We start from the raw sequence: 22,697 nt of genomic DNA, 5'->3' as shown, positions 1-22,697 counted from the left end.
TTTACACTCATATTCAGACAATTTTGGTAGTTATCTACATTCTCCCCTTTCCCTGTTATTTCTATAATTATATTCGTGGCCAGTACATTTCACAACTTATTATGTTCAGGTATCTCTGACAATGTATTTACTAACAGAAAATGTGCATGTAGATTTCCTCTGCATGAAGTATTGCTTGAATGACTTCATGTTCAAGGGAAAGGAAGAACCAGTGTAATAAGTACTTTTGTTCCTAGTGCTTTCACAAAAGGCCTGATTCTGCCCTAGTTGTGCCAGGGTCCACAGTCTTGGACAGTACCACACCATAATCTGACACACAGCATAAACACAGATCTGTGAGCTTCTCAAAATTCCACTTCTGTGTATGGATGTTCCACGTGGACTTGGAAATCTATTAACAGTGGCTTAAATATGAGAAATATTAGTTTACACAAGACTACACTAAAACTCAATTTCAGATAGAATAACAGAACTGAGACCAAAATGTAATCACAGCAAGCCAAATAACATAGTTATAAAAGTTACTCATCATCAAAAATGACAACCAAGTCTGTTTTCTTCAGGAGAAACACAAACATTGATAGCCAAATCACATGCTGGTAGAGGATTGGTAATTCTCAGGAGAGTCATATGGTTAAAGAGGATGTTTTGTGTCAGTTTTGGACAAGCAGCTATAACAGATGACAACCAGACAAGTATTTAATCCTTCTACTGCACAGAATGCAGAAGATAATTTAGGGAAAAAAATTAAGTACTTTCTAGGCTGAGGAATACTACAAAACAGAATGCCAAAAGATCATAGTCTAATAGGAAATAAAGAAAAGGTCTTGGTAAGTCTTGATACACAGAATGCCTAAATAATAGAATTCATCTAATTATAAAGCTCTTTAATTATAATCTGTCATTTTAAAACCAGATTTGAAAAGGTCAGAATCTTAACAACCTGTAACTTCAAGATATTTGTCTGGAAATGAACTTAAATGGTTTATACCAACATAAATTGTTGGTATCACAGGTGTTTGATGTGATGATATCTCACAATATCATTTTGCTTTAAAATTATTTTTTGCTTTAGGTTTGAAGGGTGGGCAAGTTGTTCTCTAGAGGGCTATTCTTCAAAAAATGAAGCATATCTATGTCAACCAGGTGATTGTTCAAGTTTATGCCATCTAACTTGAGAGAGTTTAAAATGCAAAAAATAGATTACAGGGTCATGCAAAAGAACGTTTTAAATAACAAAAAGTTGTTATTCAAATAATCTACATTGTGGTAGGAAGTAAAGACTAGCTTTGCACACATAAGGAATTCTGTGAATATGAATTAGGTTTAAGAAAGTATTGAAAATTAAGTGTTAAGCTGATGACAGAATAGAACAATCTTATTAAAATCAAAAATTTTAAGTATATGTCTGCGGAAGAGGGCTAAGTGTGAGTGTGCAAACACATATATATGTGACAGATAGATAAAAATATAAGATGCTTCTTTGAATATGCATCTATCTCATGACCATGGAAGTAAGAACCAGTTGTCAGCCAACTTTAAACAATTCTAGCTAAACTTCTAACACTAATCCAATATATGATAAGAGACAAACCATTTAAAATCTTTTTCTTATTTCTCCATCTAACAAATGAGAATAATATATACTTATCTATAACAACGCAGTATTGGAAAAAATATTATGCTTTGAAAGTATGGATAAAAATCAGCAAAAAAGATTAAACCCATATATTCTGTAAATTAATCCATAAACTGCATATTAGAATGATTCTCCTTTCATATTTATTAAATTAGATGTTTAAGATCTTTACATTCATCACCTTGTCAAAGAGATCTTGGAGTATGGACGCAGTAATTATTCAGATTTATTCAGAAAATTATTTCTGTTCACTGGATATAGATCTCTTTTCCTTTCCTTTTTTTTTTTCAAGATACATTACAGGTCTTCTATTTTTACATTTTCTATAACACCTACCCACATACATTTATAGATATATTGTACTACGCATATGCTAAAATATAAATACTGTAATATATATTTTAATAGGAGTGATAGTTAAGTCAGTTTATATGGTCCATCTCCTCACAGACAGCAAGATGTTCTTTGAACTGTAGAAACCTAAACCATATCCTTCTGACCCAGACTACTGCAGTGATAAACCTCTTCACATTTTAGTGGAGAAGAAACTTTCTTAAATCATATAATAGACATATTTGTAGCAACAAATTAATTTCTCTCCCATATACTGCTATTCTATGCTAGAATTTGTGAATTTCTTAATAGCTCCCTAATCTTTATGAACATATTTTCTGCTGATTCATTTTTTTCTTATTAGAGATCAAACTATCCTACTCAAAGGGTCATTAAATAGTTTCCTGTCAAAACTAAGATGAAGTATAAAGTGAGATCTCAGAGCTGTTTGTACTGAGTCCGTTTCTATTCAATGTTTTCATTAACAATGACTGAGGTCATAGAATAGAGAAGACACTTATAAAGTTTGTAGATGACAATATACTAGAAGCAGTTACAAGCACTTTACAGGAGAGCACTCAAAGTCAAAATGATCTTGATAAATTGGAGAAAAGGCCCAAAATCAATAAGACAAAATTCAATAGAGATAAGCGCAAAGTACTAAACTTGGAAAGGAATAATCAAGAGCTCAAAAATTGGGGAAACTGTATAGGCAGCCATAAAGTCTGTTGTGTTATAGAGGACCACAATTGGAAGAGCAGATAGCAATGCAATTGCAAAAAGGGTAAATGTCATCCTGAGTTGTTCTGTCAGGTACACTTGCCATTCAGACATAGGAAGCAATGAACCTGCTCCATCAATACTGGTGGGCCTTCAAGAACTGTTCAGCCAATTAAAGAATTAAAGCTAAATCCTACATGGGAAAAGGTTAAAAAAGCTAATTCCCCTACAAGACAAGGGAACTTGATGAGTTCTTTTAGTGGAAGGGACTTCATTTATTTACTTAGTGTGGAAACTAATGTGCCAACAGCCAGAGATTTCAACAGATTAATACAATCTAGCTACAGCTAAGAGAAAAGATGAGGCTAGACACTGATAAGGATGAGCTGGAGACAAATCAGCAAGTACACACTGCTGCAGTCTTTTCATGTTGGTCCATAATAATGAAAAGGGGACTACCTACATGGACCAGTTGGTGATTTGGAATATCTCCTAGATAAAGAGTCTGAAAATGTAAAATAGACAAAGCAGCATTTCAGTGGGGCAAACATGTTAATTTGCTTATACCTTTAAAAAGGTTTTAAAATGTGTGCTGTTGTATCAAGGGAATGAACTGCACTTGATGTTATTGCATAAAAATGTACTAGAAAACTAAGCTGCTAATATCTATATAAAAATACAAATTCCTTGTAGTGACATTAATGAAAACTCAAACTGCCAGGTGTAAAAGAAAGGTGCTTAGTGAGATTGTCCTTCTTGGCCTGAGACAGGCCAAAGTGCTAAGACGGAAGATGGGCAACCTGATCAAGCCACTCTATTGCAGTGATCCTAAACAGTATCCTTGTTACAGAGAACAGGAAAAAAAAAACATCCTAAGCTTCAGTTGAGAGGTGATGCCTCACAAATTTTTGATAAGCACGTGCAGTGAAGAATGCTGGCCCACATAAAGTCCATTCTGCCTAATCTCCAGCCAGCTGTTCCCAGAAGTTTGACCAGCATAGACACTGGTCTGTGTTCCAGCACTGGCCATACAGTAATGGTTAAGTACTGCAATTGTGTTGTGTCATGCCTCCCACTCATAACCTGCCACTGGATTCACAGTGACAGGTATCATCCCTCCTTATATATTTGGGGGTGGAAGATGGTGTCTGGCATAGGAAACCAGTCAAATGTAAGGACTTTGTCTATAGACAAAGACTTTTCAGTGGTGCCCAGACTCTCTTCAGTGGTGCCCAGTGACAGGACAAGAGGCAACGGGCACAAAACTGAAACATGGGAAGTTCCTGCTGAATACGAGAAAAAACTTCTTCACTGTGAGGGTGACAGAGCACTGGAACAGGTTGCTCAGGGAGGCTGTGGAGTCTCCTGCTTTGGAGATATTCAAAACCTGCCTGTGTGCAATCTCGTGCAATGTGCTCTAGGTGGCCCTGCTTGGCAGAAGGGTTGGACTAGATGACCTCCAGAGGTCCCTTCCAATCTCAACCATTCTGTGATTCTGTAATACGGTGTAGGTAAGTTATATCATTTAAATTTAAAAGTTCCCCAACTTTCTTTAAAGCAGATTTGACAATGCATCAGCATTTGTACAATCTATTTGTATAAGGATAGTGCTCCAGAGCCCTAGGTGCAGAAGAGGACCCTCCGTGTCAGACTCTAACACAGATGAAACAAAAAGGCAGTCCAAGATTTTATAGTTCAGGTATAAGATGAAGAGACAGACAGGAGAATATAAATTAGACAGCATCAATCTGGATAACAGGCAGCAGTGTCAGCATACAACTAGTTCAACTATTGCAAACTATTCTGTAGGCACTGCAGCAAAGGAGAATTTAAAGCAAAAATTTCCTTCTCTGATAGTTGCATTGTTGTTTCAAAGTATTTTTTTTTAGAATAATTCTAAATGTCACGCCAAATGTGAACAGACAAGCAAAAACTCTCTTCATCAACTGAATAGGTCATTTGTTTTATTTAGGTCTCAACTTTATTATCAAGACATCTTAATAAATCCATAATGATGTTTTGGACTATAGTTACTGTCAAAAAGAAGTAACATTTTAATCATGTTAAAACAAGGTTGGTGGCTGGCCTAGAGTACTCCAGGCTGTGCGGGTAACCCAAATAGAATTTCCTGTTCCGATTTGCCAGCGTCAGGAAGAGCATACTGATGACATGCTAACAGCAAAACACTCAATCAAATTAAGTTTTTAAGCACAAAATTTACGTTCCTTTAAAAGGAAAAAGAGAGAGAAACACAGGCTTATGTTTGTATGTGTGTGGTATGTTAGAAAGGATGCTTGTGGATCCTTGTGGATCAATCCAAGCATTGATCAGACAGCATTTGGATCCAGCAGGGGCCTTTGCATGCCTGTTGACAAACGTTCCAGCAGTGTGGGAGATCTGAAACCTTTTAAGCTCATATTAATCTGTAAATTTTTTGGGAGGGAATCAGGCATCAGAGTGAGGAGCATACTATACAGATTTTATTTGCTTTTGCTGCAGTTGATGGTGAATGACCCACAGTCTTTAAGGCCTGAAGGGATCATTAGATCAGGCTTTTATTTAGCCTTGATCCAGCAACTATTACGTAGAAAATGCAAAGCTTTGCAATAGCTCTAGCAAGGCATTTTATTAATGCTTCTATTCATTATCACTAACTCACTCATAGAGTTCTTCCAAGGTGGAATTTCAATTTCTTGATGTTATATTTGGCTTAAATGGTCAGAATGGTAGTCCATGTCTGCCTCAGGACTCATTACCACATAGGTGTGGAGAACATTATTAAACAACAGTACTGTGAACGAAACTACACAGTATTGCGTTTTACCAGATGCATGAGAGCTGTTACACTTCTGTTCCTTTTACAGTATTTATGGGTTCTTGTTGCTCATCCTGTAATATTTTGTTTAATGACAAATAAACAGTTTTAGGAGGCTATTTCCTATCAGTGATGCAGGAAGCATATTTTTCTTCAGAATGTGTACAGAACTCAACACAGAAGGGTCCTGCTCTATAAATAAGGCTTTTCTGGCATCATTGCAACAGAAATTGCTATTAGGTGTTGTTTATTTTTAACAATTTATGCATAAGATGTCACAAATATGAACCACAGTGGGAAAAAGTTGAGAGAGAAAATAACTGCAGAGTGCACTGGGGAAAGCTTCAGAGTCATACAGTGCCATTTCTGAGCTGGACCTCCAAACATATGAGAGCTTTCCAGAAACCCCAGTAACAGGCACTAGTTATCATGGAATGGCCCAGTGGGACCGAAAAATGATGAAGGTTCAGCATGAGTCAAGCTCTAAACCACAAGCTGTGAGGAGGGCAGTCACACTGCTTTGCTACCCTCTATCAACTTCATGCAGGGAAGTATTCTCCAGGGAACTCTGAACTCCTGCATCTCTCTCTCTGTCTCTCCCCCTCTTTGTCTGGAGCTTGATAGGGAATTGGCATTGACTTTAATGAAGACATATTGCTTTGACATGTCTGTTAGAGCTCACTGTTTTGCACTATCATTAGTTGTTTCAAATCAAGCCAGACCAGTTTGCAACCTAAAAGCTCCTGTAAAAAGGAAAACTTTCCTTCCACTAATATATGCAAATTCAAGCCATATTTGCCAATTAACCACTGCAGTACTGTGCACACTTCTGTACTTAAATGAAGAGATGGTTTACTACCTTTCTGTAAATGCAGAACAATAAGCCATGAGGCAAGGCTGATATAAATTGAGATGGCTTATAGGCAGTGATTCAAATTTGCGTAGAATATGTGATGTTTCATATCCTTAGCCTAAACACTGAATATTTTGTATAAACACATGAGTAGTTATCAAGATCACAAATACAAAGATGTAGAAATCTGTTTTTTAGTACAGGCTTCTTAGAAGGGCCAATTGTAGAGAAAATCCTTACTGTGTTTACATTTCATTTGAAAATACTCCAATTACCAGTATGCTGCAGCCATCAACATTTTGCCTCTAACAAAAGGTACTGGGATCAGATCGCAACTATGTACCTCACAGCCTCAACCAGCATTAACAGTAGTAATTCCAGTAACTGCAGAACGAATTAAATAACAAAATATTATTGCCAGACTCTTCAGCAAATCTAAAAGTGAAATAACTACAAGTCCCAGTATCCAACCTACATGCGTGCATAGTTTCACTGAACTCAGTGTAAATATTTACCTGAGTAGGACACATAGCACTTTGAGTCAATCAGAGAAAAAAAGTATTTTTAAACAGTCTACTACACTGCTTTCTGAAAAACATTTATAGACATATTTTTCAGAACTACTGTGTATAATTTCAATGGATACTTCAAACATATGGCCAAAAAATAGATTGGTTAATTACCTCTGATTTTCTTATTTTATTCAAACAAGGTACAGCAGCATTGCAGTGGTTTTCTCTCATCAGCAATAAGTAGCAGCACAAATTGTTATGAAATATGATGAAATAGCATTATTACTTGTGTATGAAATCTAAAAACCACCGTACTATGACCTTAATTGTAATTGGCTTTTTCTTGAAACCAGCAGCTAAACCTCACCACTGACAGAAAACCATTTGATTAATCCTAGTCAGTTCTTAACTACTCAGTGAGCAATGTGTTAGCTAGTAACTCCGCCACATACTTTTCCTCCCACTGTGTGGAGCAAGATAAAGAACCATAGAATATCCAAGTTGGACAGGACCCACAAGGATCATGAGTCCAACTCCTGGCTCCACACAGGACCACCCAAAAATCAAATCCTGTGTCTGAGAGCATTGTCCAAATACTTCTTGAAATCCAGCATGCTCAGTGCCATGACCACTGCCCTGGGGAGCCTGTCCCAGTGCCCAACCACCCTCTCGGTGAAGAAGCTTTTCCTGACATCCAACCTGACCCTCCCCTGTCCCAGCTCCATGCCGTTCCCTCGGGTCCTGTCGCTGTCCCCAGAGAGCAGAGCTCAGCGCCTGCCCCTCCGCTCCCCTCGCGAGGGAGCTGCAGGCCGCCATGAGGCCTCCCCTCAGCCTGCTCTGCTCTGGGCTGAACAAACCAAGGGACCTCAGCTGCTCCTCATACGTCTTCCCCTCTAGACCCTTTGCCACCTGTGCAGCCTGCCTTTGGATGCTCTCTAACAGTTTTATGTCATTCTTGAGAATCACCCCTGGTCAAATTCATTTGATCTAAAGGAAGCTCGCTTTGTTTCCCAGAGGTTAAAAATCAGAATTCAAAAGCAAATCACAAACATGTCTTTCCTTGTAAGTGTCCATTAAGCACCCATAAGCTCACACCAGGTACCAATGCCTTATTTAGTTCCCAAGAGAGTTATCGCTATTGTCACATTTGGTCAAATTATTCTATTAGCTTTGCTTGTATAAGCAAAGCAACTCAAAACACTGTGTCTAGTAGCCATCCATACATTCTTTTTTTCTCTGTTCTACCTGGTACTTCTAATTCACATTGCAGGTACTTTACAAAGGATAGTCTACTTTTCTATTTTGACAGCAAGCTCATTGTTATATAAATACATATTAGCATTCTGCTACAAATATTCTTGCTTTATTCTGATGAGAATTTTACTATCTTATATTCACTGTCTAACTTTTACAAAAAGTAAACTGCTTCAAACAAACAGATCCATACAAATCAGATTTGTAGTTATGCAGATGTAATTAAAACTCTCAAGAGAACATATAAAATAAAAAAGACTTAAGCTTTTACTGTCAAAATTATTCTTAGCCAAAGACAGTACTCACCATTTCATTACTGGAAATGGAAAGGTGACAGGACATTCAACATCTGGGTACTTATTTTTACAGGTCCTGTTCTTTTAGTAATATTTAGAATCATTTTGGGGGAACAAAATGGAAGGAAGGAAGGAAGAAAGCAAGCAAGCAAGCAAGGAAGGCAGGCAAGCAGGCAGGCAGGCAACAGTAAAAGTAAAATGAGACAGAAAAAATTTAATTTAAAAATTTGAATCCTTTTTCTCCCCCCATGCTCAGAATAAATAGTCACAAGGCAAGGGTACTTCTCTTTTTTAACCTTCCATGGATCAGTAACATGGCCATAAAAGATGCAATGATCACTCAAAAAGCTCAATATGGTAATTACTAGATCTCTCTACCACTCTGCCCACACATATATACACAGACACATCCCTTATAGTCCCATTCCTGAATAACCAGTCTGATTGTATGGGATGCTCTGTATTGGCACAGGAGATAGCTGCATCAAATCCATATTAAGCAATTCAAAACATTCAGCCAGTTGCAGTGTCTCTCCAAGGCAATTTAGCAAGGTTGTACTCTATTAATAACTTATCTTCAGAAATAATGACGTTTGTATTACAAAATTGAGAAAGAGAGGGCACTTTATAGATAAGTGCCATTTATTCAAAATGCTTTCTTGTTAGAAATAATTTTATGGGTGCCCTTTAGACACAAGCACATCTTTATGTTTCAGCAGTTATTCATCATTTATACATTCATAATTTGAGAGAGTTTTGAATTTGAAATAAATAAGAAGCCCACACCCTGCCTCAAATAAGTGAACCAGTCTTGATAACACCTCATACCTAAGAGACACTAAATAAATTAAATAATGAGTGGGGAAGCATGAACATTTCCTACTCTGTGAACATAGCAAAAAGTAGCAATAGTCTCCCAAATCTAGGATATAAGACAGAAATCTGTCTTGCAGTCACAAAATCTCCTGTTACCATAGTGATGGGGACTGAGCAAATGACTAAAAATACCTGGTCTTATTCACACTGTCTTAGGAATGTGACCTAAATGACATGTAATACATGATTTTCCATGATAAATTAATTGCATTTGCTAGGAGCCAACACTGAGAAGCAGCCTAACGTGCAAGTATGATGTGTGGTCAGACACTCAGAGAGACCGCCTTCCTCTCAAAGATGCAGCTTGAACAGAAAGCTGGCTGGAAGACAGCAAAAAAAATCATAGAAAGAACCCGCATGTAGGCCATTAACAAAACAAAAGCACCAATTAAACATGGTTCTCTCTCACTAAAGGAAGTTGCACTTTAAAATTATTCTTTCCAAATGCTGGTACATGAAATTAAACGTAGTCTCCAAAGAAGATCACCATCTGCAAGAATCTGCAGTTGGGATGGATGTTAAACTTAAGAAGACACAGAGGCAATATTAATCTATGCTTAAGCCAGCTTTGGTTCAGAGCACCTGTGTATATCAGTACAAAACAAGAGTGTGCTACCATAGAGGAGAAATGGGAAATGGCATCTCCCACCCCACCCTGTGAGATGTCCAGTGAGGCTGCCTACATAAGTCTCACCCAGGAGCAGCCACTGCTGCTCTGCAGTAAGAGCAGAGCATTGTAGACTCTCCCACTGACTGCCCTGGGAAAGAGAAAAGCCAGAAGGAAGATGAGTCTAGGTTTATTTGAAGGGCTTAACTGATTACAACTTTATTTCTATTTTTAAAGAGCAATGTTCTCTCTCCTATTTACGGTACGATACCTTGATTCATGATGTCTTGTTCTATTTACATTCAACTATGAATGTATTCCTTTGAGAATGTTTTTAAAAGTCAGTTGGGCTGAGATGGAAGGCTAACACCACTGACATTACAAAATGTGGAATAAGGCTAATATTTTGCCTGGAGACACCTGCAACTGCAAACCTGCTACAAAATTGCTCTACGCCCTCTTACTACATTTCAAGACAGTATGGGACTGTAGTCCAGCATTGTTAGACACAGTGCAACTCTACAAAATCTACTTTATTTCAAGTATAAAGATAAAATGGCCCATTTTGAAAAAGAACATCAACATCAGGTAGGGTTTGTCTTGACTATGCTTTTAAGAGTAGTAGCTTCTTTATACAATATAAATAAACAACCCAAAGCCTACAACATCTGCAGTAGAATTTTTTGTACCATTGCAAAGCATTTTTAAGAAACAGCTTACCTGGAGAGACCAGCTGGAAGACCCGTTGTATTCCACTGGCAGGTATAAAATATCCACAGTCTCTAAAAAATTCAGATAACTGCTTTCTGTCCATCTTTTTGTCAAGCTCTCTCTTGAAAAACATCGCTTCATAAACTGAAGAAGAGAAGCTTCCATGAGATACACATTTACAATATGTTATTGGGCACTGATTTTTCTAGAAACATTTTCTTTAGAATCAAGTTAATGTTCTTGATAAACTATGTATGGAAACGTAGGCCAATAGTAGTTAATAGTATTCTTCTTGACTTGGCAGATGTGCTCAAGACATTGTCCCAAGCAATATCGTAATAGAAGTTTCTGTAGATGCCTTACCAAGGCTAATTAGAAAAGAACAAGGGCATATAGTAGGGGGCTAACAGTCAATTATTTTCTTGACAAATTTTATATATTAAATAATATAGTTTCAGTTAAAGAAATTATGTGGTTTCTTTTGCATTGCTCAGGGAGGGAAAAGTACAGATTAAAAATGAAAATCTTTGGTCTTCTTTACTCTGATGTCCACAGAACACTCCAGTTGATCTACCTAGTTAAAGATTTTTTCAGAATTGGTGCCAGAAATCTTCCTACCTGAGAGACATACTAGTGTAGCTAATTTATTATTTATCACCAGAACCACTAGTTTTCCTGTAAGGGTTAACAGAAATAAATCAAATTACACTCCTTGTTATGCACGAACATCTAGAACATGCCTGTTTCTGTCTTCATCATAGAAGAGCAAATTAATGGCAATTTAACATTTCAGAAAAACAGCTTCTGCCTTTTAACTCAGACTTTTCACCCTGATTTTTGAAGGCAAAGACAAAACAACAACACAGGACAATACATTGAGCTGCAACACCCTATCACATCTACAAACAAAGAAGCTTTGAAAGTATAAGTTGAAGTCTTTCTACTGAAAGCATCAGTGACTCAACCACTGACCAGCATTTCACCACAATATGAAGAGTAGTACAAACTTTTCAGGCATCAGACAGTAATGTTAGGAGCTATTCAGCCTGGGAAAAGGACGCACTTTTTCAGAAGGATATAGGTTATGTTTTAGAAGTTAAATAGTTTTATTGACATAGTTTTTGTAATGTACAGGGAAAAACAAACCATATATATGTACACACATATATAGTTTGTGTGTGTGTATACACAAACACATACGTATACGTATATATACACATATACACACACATACATACTTCCTATGTGGTGATAGGAATATAAAACCTGATTACGGAATTTCAGAAGTCAAAACTGAGACTATATAATGAATCTTTAGAAGATTTTTTTCAAAGATACATTCATTGCATGATTTGCATCAGTAAAGCATTTACAGGGAACTCAAAACCTACCCATGGAATATTTTTAAATTAAGTGTTAAAATCCTCCTCCTTTATACCAAAGCATAAAACTTTATGGATGCAGAATTAAAGGACTGAATGGAAATGGGAAACAAGATATAAACAACTAAGACATAGCATGCCCAAAAGGTGCAAGAATCAATTAGAACCTGCTTGCAGTGTTTAATGGGTGGTATATTTTCATTTCTCTGGAATGCTAATGCCTATTTAAAGGAGAACAAAATAAAGCAGCACATTCCTAACTCTTAGGTATGAAGATGGTCACCTAAGTCCAACATATGGTATTGCATTTTTGATGCACAGTTGAAAACTCAAACTAATTCTCTTTTTCTCAGCTTTTTCCCATCAGGAAAGCTATTTTCCACAGTATGCACTCATCTAATCTTAAATATCCTCTGTGATGAGGCAGCAACCTCTTACTCTGGAAGAGGAATTTGAAGGGCAATGGATTACATAAAAAGGAAGATTAGATTATATTTTGCAGTCTAAACTGTTTTTTCTTTTCCTTAGTATCTTTCTATTATCCTTAGGGAATAAGAACTACATGAATAGTAATATTCAAAAGGATGCAGAAAGCAGTCAGCGAGCATCTGCAGCTAAGGAACAGGCAACTTTGGTATTAGTCAACTGTTTCCTTTTCGTTCAACACTTCTCTGCTTACTGATCAGAAGAACCATCAGGAGAAGCAGCTCTCCTGTCTGTGCCTCCTTGATTATGACTTCAAGCTAGTGACATTTATGCTTCTCCTGACCATTGCTGTTCATCCTATTGTAAGAGCATGTCTGAGTTTTCCACCATGCAGCTGAACTATCCTCTCTACCACACTTGCTTGACTGTACAGGGAGCCATCAAAAAGAGGAAACAAAAGCAAGTGTAAAAACTAGTTTCATGAATAAAATTTCTAATACATGGATTGCTCACAAAATCTGCAAAGGGATCTTCTTTTAAGAGGCTTTCTAAACATACAAATTACTTATTTCTTTGTGGGAGATATGAGCACTATCCATTTTTCAAACAATCCTAAAACAAACAAACAAACAAAAAAAACCAACAGGACAATAATACTAGATAAAAAAAAAAATCACTGCCAGAATGACTGAAAAGGATATAGTATTAAGGTAATTATGATGATACTTAGTTTTGCACTTTCTTATCTACCATTTCATTAGATTCCTCCTTCCTGACTTTTCATGACACTTAACAATTGATAGTCAAGGACCCACAACATGATGACACAATCAAAATGTGCAGCACACAAGAGTTAAAATAGTTAATGATAACAGTTAATAATTACTTTCTTTATCAAGTGACCAGAAGAATCTTTTTATTCATGCTAAATCCTACAATTGGAACAACACCGTAGAAATGCAGTTGTGCATATGGAGACATCAAATCTGCCTTGCACCAAAAGTCATTTTAAAATAACTGTGTTGCAGACTTGGAATATTACTTAAGAGACAAACCATTGAAATTAAAACAAAAGAAACTGTGTACAAAAATGGGATGACTTACATTTTTTCTTGTCCATCCACTCCTCTAATTCAAAATAATGAAGTGGTGTAGATGGATCCAAAACACCAGCTCGATGTTTAATGCGCGCCATCATTTTACAATAGTACCTTACAACTGCTAGTAAGGATGGCCCATGACTTGCTGACTGTAATTACAGATATATTTCACCTTTATTACTGTAAGAAACAAGTGAAAGTTGACTAAAAAACATATGAGGAGTTAGAACTGAAAGGTGTGCAGTGTATGAGAAAATCTTAAATAAAAGCAAGAATAAATTCCATTGCTGTAAACATATGTGGACAGATATGTAAAAACAACTACTCCATAGTTCTGATAAGGGATGATTCTTTCCAGAGATGACTAGATAAAACTATTGGATAGAACTATTTTTAGATAAACACATTTTATTCCAAATTACAGAAGTAGATCACGAACTGTGTGAAATGGAAAATACTATCTGCACACAATCAGAATCTGGGAGGAAAGACAAGATTTTGTATCTCAGTAGAGGAAAAGTGGAACAGTGAAACTTGGCAAGGTGGGAAACTGTGTGTTCAACATCCATTTTTTGATTAAAAGTATGTCATGGGAGGAAAAAATATATGTTTGTTTCCTACAGCCCAGGAGTAGATATCAAGAAATGCAGTTTCACCTCATCATTAATCTCCCTCTCTTCCACCATATAAAGTGAAGGAATATTTTTAAAGGTTGATGATTACCAAATAATATGACCTGATTTTTACTATCCTATTTAGGATTCTGGAAAACTAATAAAATAGATAGTTTAATGGATGACTCAGTTCCTACTTGACCCACTTATTTGAATTAGTTACAAGTTTTCTTAGGGTTTACTTCTTAGACAGAAGGCTTAGAAATCACTAAAAACATGGTATCTTAACTGAAGTTATGCAGCCTCCATTAGCAGCCAGCCTTCAATATGCATAAGCGCTTTTAAATTGGTATAAACTCTGAGATTGAAAGCAGAAGTGCGTATTATGGCATTTTGGTATGCCATTTCTCAGAAACTGGCATTTCATTTAGCAATACGAGATGACAAACATGAAAAAAAGTATTTATACTATAGAATCCATGTTGGTTTTTTTTCAGTAATTTAAGCTTAAAAGAGAGTGGGAGAAGGGTGCAATAAGCAGTCTGTTAGCTAAAGCCTGTTTCTCTACCTCGACTGCGGGCTCCAGAATTAACAATACAATATGCATATACACCAAGACTATTAGAAGGCAAAGGGATCACACACCACACAGGCCATTCTTTTCTAAAAATGAGAGCCTTCCTACAATCAAGCGATGGAAACAGGTCCCAGCAGAGCAGTATCGCTGAATTCTCTCTGACCTTGAAGGTGCACAACAGAGATGGCATACGGACTAGCTGAACATGTTTTTTGTTTTGTTTTGTTTTCCACAGCTAAATATTAATAATCAAGAATTCTTACACTACTAAAATGTAAGCAGTACGTGGATTAAACAACCAAGACATTACCTTAATTTTTACCCTCTTGAAAACCCTGCGTACAAGCCACCCTCTCACATATCTCTGAATGCAAATGACTGCTTTAAGTACTTCTCTGCTCCCAGGATCCTTTGTACAATCACAAAAAGCTCCGAAGTCTTCCAGGTGAGTTACATTTTTCTTTTCCTTTTTCTGGGTTTGAAGAGAAAGGCGTTTGTCACTAGAAATTAAAGTACAGAAGATTTGTTTTTCAGTTTCATAGAAAAATGCTTGAACTATGAACCAAAATGTTAGACAAATTGTAATTTTCACCTAAAATAAGTACAGAATCATGTAGAATCATTTCACTTACAGGAACAGCTTGAAAAGATTGAAAAGGAACTGTTGGTCATTTACGAACTACATTTACAGAATTAGCATCCAAATCTGCTTGACAAATGTTTTGTGCAGATGTGTAGATCTCCACAATTCCCATGACTTTCTAAACTATAAGGATTAAGCTATTATTTTAAACATTCTTAATATTTTGATTTCCCAACCAACCACATAGCTTTTTTCTGTCTACTTTGACTTTTACAAAAAGGAGGATGTAAAAAGTCGTATCAAATGTGAAAAACATTTTTTGAAGTAATGAATTTGTCAGACTGAAAAAAATGACTTATGTTATATGTATACATGTTTCTTACCATTGAAATAATATCTAGTAGATAGGCACACTGAAACCTTTAAATGTGTCTTCTATAATAATTTTCAATTAAAAACAAACAAACAAACAAAAAATAAATTTTACAAGAACAGAGAAATGTGTTTAAGTCAATCCTTTTCATAAGAACATACCTAGAAAGGCTGTATTGGAGGTTTTCCTTTCAAAACAGGACAGCAGAAACACCAGAAAAGCCAAGATATCCAAGAACATGATTTGTAGAGGTATTTACTACAGTAAAATTAATAATTTTAAAACAAGAAAATCTCTCAATTTTGTCTTGATAAAGAACAAGGAATTCTCCAATGTCTCACCTCTACAGTTCTCCTATATGATACTTGACTATGTCCAACTGAGGAATGATCAAAACAATTCATGGTGGTTAATCAAGTCATTAGATTTTGCATTCCAAGCTGTGTAACTGGCAGAAATGTAAACTAAAATATAGCTGAGGATTTTATCATATACCACATCCAGAGCTTTCTTTTTTTTTTTTTCTTTTTTTTTTTTTTTGAAGGTGCAATTACGAATAGAAATAGTCATTTTATAGTTAAGGTCATAAGTAGCTACGTGCTGTAGAGTCAGTTGCAATTTTACTTACTACATCCAGATTGTGCCAAGACTAAACCAATCTGCTTCAAATATCATTTGAGAGAAAAACTTTTTTTGATGTCTGGTCTTAATTAAGCAAGGTGCTAGTCAGATACAAATGCTTGAGAAATGGAGATCAGAGCATTTCTCTAAACCTTGTATTTTCCTGTTTGTTTGTTTTTTTTGTTTGTTTGTTTGTCTTGGTTTCATTTTTTTGAGGTTATAATCAGTTGTTTTGGAACTTACAATGAATTCTAAAATGGTTATTTTCTGGGATTCTGTAGCACTTTCTCCTTCTAGCCAAGAGCCTGCAGGATTTCTCATCAGACCATCTTCTTATAATTAAAAAATATCATTTGCACTTATTCATCATTCCAGATTGTGCCACAAAGACAAATCTGTCCCATCAATCTTGATCTCTCTACTGGCTAAAAGAACTTTCAGGTATTTCATATAACTTCCCAGTATGGGACCACAATCTCACCACTCACTTATAACATTATACAACCTCCTAATCTTCTGCACTGAAGAAAGAATTCACCCCTCTACTGGCTTAATTCAGCTCCATACCAGCAAAGGTTATTCATTCATTATTCTCTTCAGAAATTCTATCAGATAACAGCATTTTAATTTGCTGTTATGGTTTCAAAGAAATTACAGTTTCATAAGTTGCACCGGGGATGCCTTGAGTGAACTTGTCTCCAGAGCCATTTCTAGACAGGTCTAGCCAGTTTGCAGGTGATGGCTATCTACTCTGAAACACCAGAACATGCTGAGCATGAGGATATCCAAAGGTTACATTAATGGAGTGATGAGATCCACTGTCTTCAAAGACCATGGAATATCATTATGTCGGATGGACAAGAAGAGAACTACCTGACTTATGAGAAACATGGGCATATAGAATGTACACACTATTTCTATTGTTCCTTTTTTCCAAATTTTGAGAAAAAGATTATCAGAGGCAATTATGAAAGTGAGACGGCAGGTCCCTTTGTGTTACCTTATAGGAAGAAAGATTGGAAAAGTTTTCTTAACATTGTCTTCAAATTTGTTAGTATTCTAGATATAGTTTGACTTTTCAAGGAAGACCCCCAAATCACTGCGTAAGTTGAGATGGAGAGGTAGGTTGTTTGTGAAAGACAGAGCACTCGGGTGAAAGGAAAATTTTCCTAAAACCAGCAAGTTTTGAATTACTTCTTTTTTATGAAAACATGTTTCAGAACAATTCTGAGTTTGCAACCACTTACATTCTTTTTAAGAGCCAGGATAACAAAAATTATACAGAAGATATGGACAAGTGCTTCTTTGAAATATTGAGTGTACAATCAACTCCTCACTTAGGTACAGCAGCTGTCTGCACTACAGATGTCTTTGTAAAATCAAATTCATGCCATAGATCTGATGGCAATGCATTGAATGGCTCTTCCTACTGAATTATGCATGTGGCAATTTTTCTATAATCTCGCAATTTAATTTCATGCAATTTACATATGCTGATTAATACTGCAGTGTAAAGATATATTTAATATGATCTGGCACTGGTGTATAAATAATGTCTTATATCAGTACTTTGGGCTGTTCTTAAAGATTAACTTCTTTTAACGTTGTGTTCAAGTTACACTGTCCTTCCTCTAATATACCACAAAAAACACGTACTAAACTACCTCTTGCTTAATGTGATTTCTATCAGTTGCACTACCTTTAAACAAGATCTTTTATGAATAAATATCTTGTTTTTAACAGAAGAAAATAGCTAGACAGAAAAAGTGGGGTTTTTTTGAGTATTTAGAACATAACAGAGCAGAACAAATACCAGACATGATGTTTGAAAAGGAATTTCTATCAAACCATCAGTTTATCTGCATTAATATATATTCCATCACTTATAAATTGCATTTCAGATATTGTTACTAATTAGTTTTGGCTGATATTGGAGTATTTTGTATGCCCCATTTATAAAAGCTGTTTGCCCATCTGTTAATAGGTTGGAAGTGATTAAAGGACACTTATTTTGGCTGTTGCAAAGGCCAAATCATATTAAAGCTGCAAATATGTGACAAAATCAGCTAAAGGTTTGCCAAGTTCAGGACCTGATTTTCCTGAAGACTTGTGGTGTCTGCTTCCTTTCCTTCCTGTATAAAGCATCTATGAGTTTTCAGTATATAAAAGCAAAAAATTCAGCCTAGTAATGATAGGCCGCACCTGCTATCTATTTGTTTAACCAGAGATTTTAATAAACTTTAAATGTTTGGGGAGGTTGTTTGTTAGCTGTTTTTTTAATCTGTGGCTAAAAACAACAAAAAAGAACATTTCTGCTGTTTGTATATTAACCTTGAAGCATTGCTTCTGAGCTCTTAAATAAAATGCGTCTTACAAGAGTACTCAGTATCACAATATTTTAATATCTATGCCTTCTCGCCTATTGTTTCATCAGTTTGCACAAAAGAGCAAGAAAAGAAGAAATAGGTCAATATGGGAAATATCAGGAGGAAAAAGAGAAGAAAAAAGAGGGTAAAGAATTGGATGAGAAGTACAGTCATAGAGAGTGAGCTGGAAATAACAGAAAACCAAAAACTCTAATAGCAAGAGATTTGTGTGTGCCATTATTGTGAGATAGTTCAAGCCTTCAGTTCAACCTAGGGAACAGTATTTCAGTCATATATTTAACTTAAATGAAGGTCTGAATAAGCCTCATACAAAGAGCTGGAATGACTCCTGTATACTATTTACATCCTATAGCCTACCTGAAGAAATCTCCCATATTAGATTATATACTGCCCTTTCTCCACATAATAACTCAATGCTTTACTGTGTTAGGGTAGAACCCAAGCTGACCCTTATTCCAGAAGAAATGCAACAATGGAGATGTGAAAAAAGTTTTCAACCAGATATTCTAACACTGCTTGGTCTGAAACCCCCTGAATAACTTCTTCCTTAATTGGATTTCAAATGTAATATCAAAGGGAAAAGACCAGTAACTAACCCTAGACTTCTTTGCTTCATCTGCAAATTTAATTTTATAAATGAGCAACATAAAGTGCTACCGACATACATTAAAGACATACCACCTGCTTTGTACTTCTCTAATGGAAAATCTGTCAAGCACTTTCTTTAATGATTATACGTCTTAAAATTCAACAAATGAAAGGATTATCACTGAAATCATATTAATCTGCAAAGGATTAACAGCCTACTGTTGAAAGACTTCATGAACTGCAATAGGAGAGGATCTGAAATAAAAAATGCAAAGAGCTTTTCACATAAATAGTGCAGAAGGACTGTAGAGGTTGAAGCAGGAAAAGCAAAAAGGGATTGAAACAAAGACTGGTGATGTGAATTAAGCACTTCAGCATCAAAAATAAAACGAAATTGTAAGAAACATGCTATAAGGTGTAACATCCCCACTACCTGTATACAGTTTACTCATTTTCTTTGTTTCTGCAACCAGTTGTCCTCTCATTCTCGTTTGTAATTTCAAACACATTTAGATACATTATCTGAAATGTTTTTCAAGAATGAAACAAAACAATATTGAACATTCTGAACCTAATGAAACATTGAGAATGGAATCTTGATTTCCTCCTGATAGTATTCTTTAATGGATAGGAAGAGTTGATAAAATATTTTATCTTCAACAGTACACAGCTTAGCTTTTACAATTCTGAGGCACAAATAAATTGTTCTCTGTTATATTTTCCCTGCCTTTAGGACAGTAATGAAATCATGGCCAGGCATTTCTTGTTACTTAATGGCCGACAGAGTTCATCTCATCGAACCAATTTCAGCAGTTATACATATTCATGAAACACTTAAGGATGTGTTTGATTTTAGCTTTAGTGGGACTTAAGGATATGCCTAAAGTTAGGCACGTACTTAAAATGCTATGCTGAATTGGGATGGAGGCAACTGCACGCTTACCTGAGCTAAACTCAAAATTAAGCATATGCTTAAGTGTTTTGCTGAATACAGATGGAGTGCTGAACTGGAGCCCAGTGATTACTCATAAGTGTCAGTATGTTCTCAATCCAGAAATTATCACTATACAAATAAAATCTGAAGATACACATATACATAATCAATGTATGGCTGAGTAGAATTTTGATGACCAGCTAATTAGAATTCATGCAGACATAAATTAAGAAGATGATGAAACACTGCTTAAACTCAAAGACACATCCTAAATTATTCACTCAGGATGTTCATAGAAGACAAAATATGACAGAGAAGCAACATGGAGGCATAAATAGAAGCCCTAATGACAAGCACAACAACAGCTTTAACTTCCAGCTGAAGACAGTTATTAACTTCAGAGGGCCCAATTTAGTTGGTCTCAGGCCTGATACTAGGCAAACTTAAAATTTTCAAATTTTAAATTTGCCTAGTTTTCTGAGGCCACAATGATGTTAATAGGAGGTTTCGATACACATCAAACAAATGGATCTGGTTCATCAGATCATACAAATCAGACCCAGAATCACCATTCTGAGGTTTTGTAACTTAATGGCATCGAAAATCTATAGATTCTATTTGGAAAAAACAAATGCATGGCTAAGGCCCATTCATGCTTTCCAATGCCTTTCTCAGTTTCTATATTAATTTCAAAAAGAAAAACATTAAAATAAATCAGTTTCATCTGCTGTCATTTTTTTACAAAAGATGAATAGGAAAAAAGGCACCTCACATTTTCTTTTCTGACTTAGCACCTGATGCAGCACTTTTCTTTTTGTAGACTGGGAAGTCTATCTGGAAAGAAAAAAGAAAGATCTAGTGAATTAGATGATATTTAAAATTTAAGACCGCTCACAACTGCCATATAATTCAAGAATTGTACATATACTTTAAAAGGTTCACAGTTTAGATAGGACTTGCTGCTTTATTGAGCAAAATTAATAGTTTAAAGAAATAAATTCAACCTGTGTTTTATGTTAGGGATAAACCTAGCAATACTTTCCTTTAAGCTCAGATGTACAGCTTCAGAAAGTGTAAATTTTGTTTTCCCCTTTCCATGTCTCTGTCAAGCTACTTTGGATTATTATTCTAGTAATGCCTTCATTACGAAAACACAGAAGACTAATATTTGGTATCATATTTTTCGTCTTAGAACCACTTGCGTAGATCAGGCTGGTTGGCTTTTGTTGTACTGCATTTCTGATCAGGCTAACTCTTAAAAAGGACACATCATCTGGTAAAAGATTCAGAAGAAAGAAAAAACAGAATGCAATGGAAACATATAAATATAACCCCCTCAACTGTCCTCCCCTAGTATGAAATATGGCTTTTCCCATATATATTTTCATTCTTGTGTTCCTGGAATACAGTTATGAACGAAGCATCATAAAAAACATGTATCTGGCTTTACACTGAAAAAGCACCCATCCCAGTGTGCTCTCCCTGACAATAGCCAACAAAGGAGTCTAGGCAGGTGTAAGAAACACCATACATTTGGAGTGATTTGTCTCCATTACAGACTTCTGGTTATTGACAGCTTAGTGACTGAACTACGGGCAGCATCTCTACCCTTGTGTTTAATAGCCACTGAATAACTAATCAGACATCAAATTGCCTAATCCCCTTTTTGATCCCCTCTATATTTTCAGACTTTGCAACACCTGTGACTACCAGAGCCATAATTTAATTTTGCATTATCTGAAAAAGACTTTTGGATTTTTGTTTTAAATTTGCTACCTGATAATTTCATCATGTTCTAGTACTTGAGCTACAGAAATAATAAATATCAATATTCTTTATTAGCCTTTCCCCCACTTTCAAGATTGTATTGCTGCTCAGTTACCAAGATCTTATGATACTGAATCAATGGATGGTAAAACGGTATATCATATTTATCATCAGTAAATACAGCATGAAACATTTTCTATCCTGATGAATCCCAATTTATTTAGTCTGTCTTATGAAAGAAACTATTCCACACATCTGGCAGTTCCACACACTACCTTCTAGACTCTATCTTTTTTGGATGGTCTGAATGGCATGTGATATCTAAGATACATGCGTACTATGGATGTAGTTAAGAACTATGTGCTGATTACTAGCCAGCTACATGGGCACTTTCACGTTCTTATTAAATTCCAGTTAGGTTATCCGTGCTACAGCTGGTCTCAGGAGACTTCCCGTCAATTAAAGACCAGGCACATTTGACCAGCTAAAGGAAAGACTGCATGCCTGACAAGTGATTTGCTCCTACCCACGTCGTGGACAAGTAAGTCCTACTGGTTGCATGTTACTGTTCCATATATTTTTGTCTATATCATAGACCCTAGTCCCATTTACTGAAACCAAAGTCTGATATTCAAATGTATACTAGCTTTGCCTATTATCTACCACCGTAGATCCTACCTTGCTCTATGGACTTCCTAATGTTTTGGCTCAGCTCCCAGTTATGCTATT

General features: G+C 35.9%; 1 protein-coding gene across 1 annotated transcript in view; it reads right to left on the bottom strand.

The window, feature by feature from the left end:
• Positions 1-22,697, bottom strand: part of IQCM (IQ motif containing M) — a 191,858-nt gene that overhangs the window by 46,586 nt on the left and 122,575 nt on the right. Inside the window, 4 exon segments of the mRNA XM_083836382.1 lie at positions 10,626-10,760; positions 13,529-13,673; positions 15,026-15,215; positions 20,974-21,035. Of these exon segments, the coding sequence (XP_083692508.1) occupies positions 10,626-10,760; positions 13,529-13,673; positions 15,026-15,215; positions 20,974-21,035 (532 nt within the window).

This window comes from Anser anser, assembly GCF_964211835.1.
Source record: "Anser anser genome assembly, chromosome: 4".
Classification (NCBI taxonomy): Eukaryota; Metazoa; Chordata; class Aves; order Anseriformes; family Anatidae; genus Anser; species Anser anser.
The sequence above is the reverse complement of the archived record's forward strand: the minus strand, read 5'-3'. Positions and strand labels throughout refer to the sequence as shown.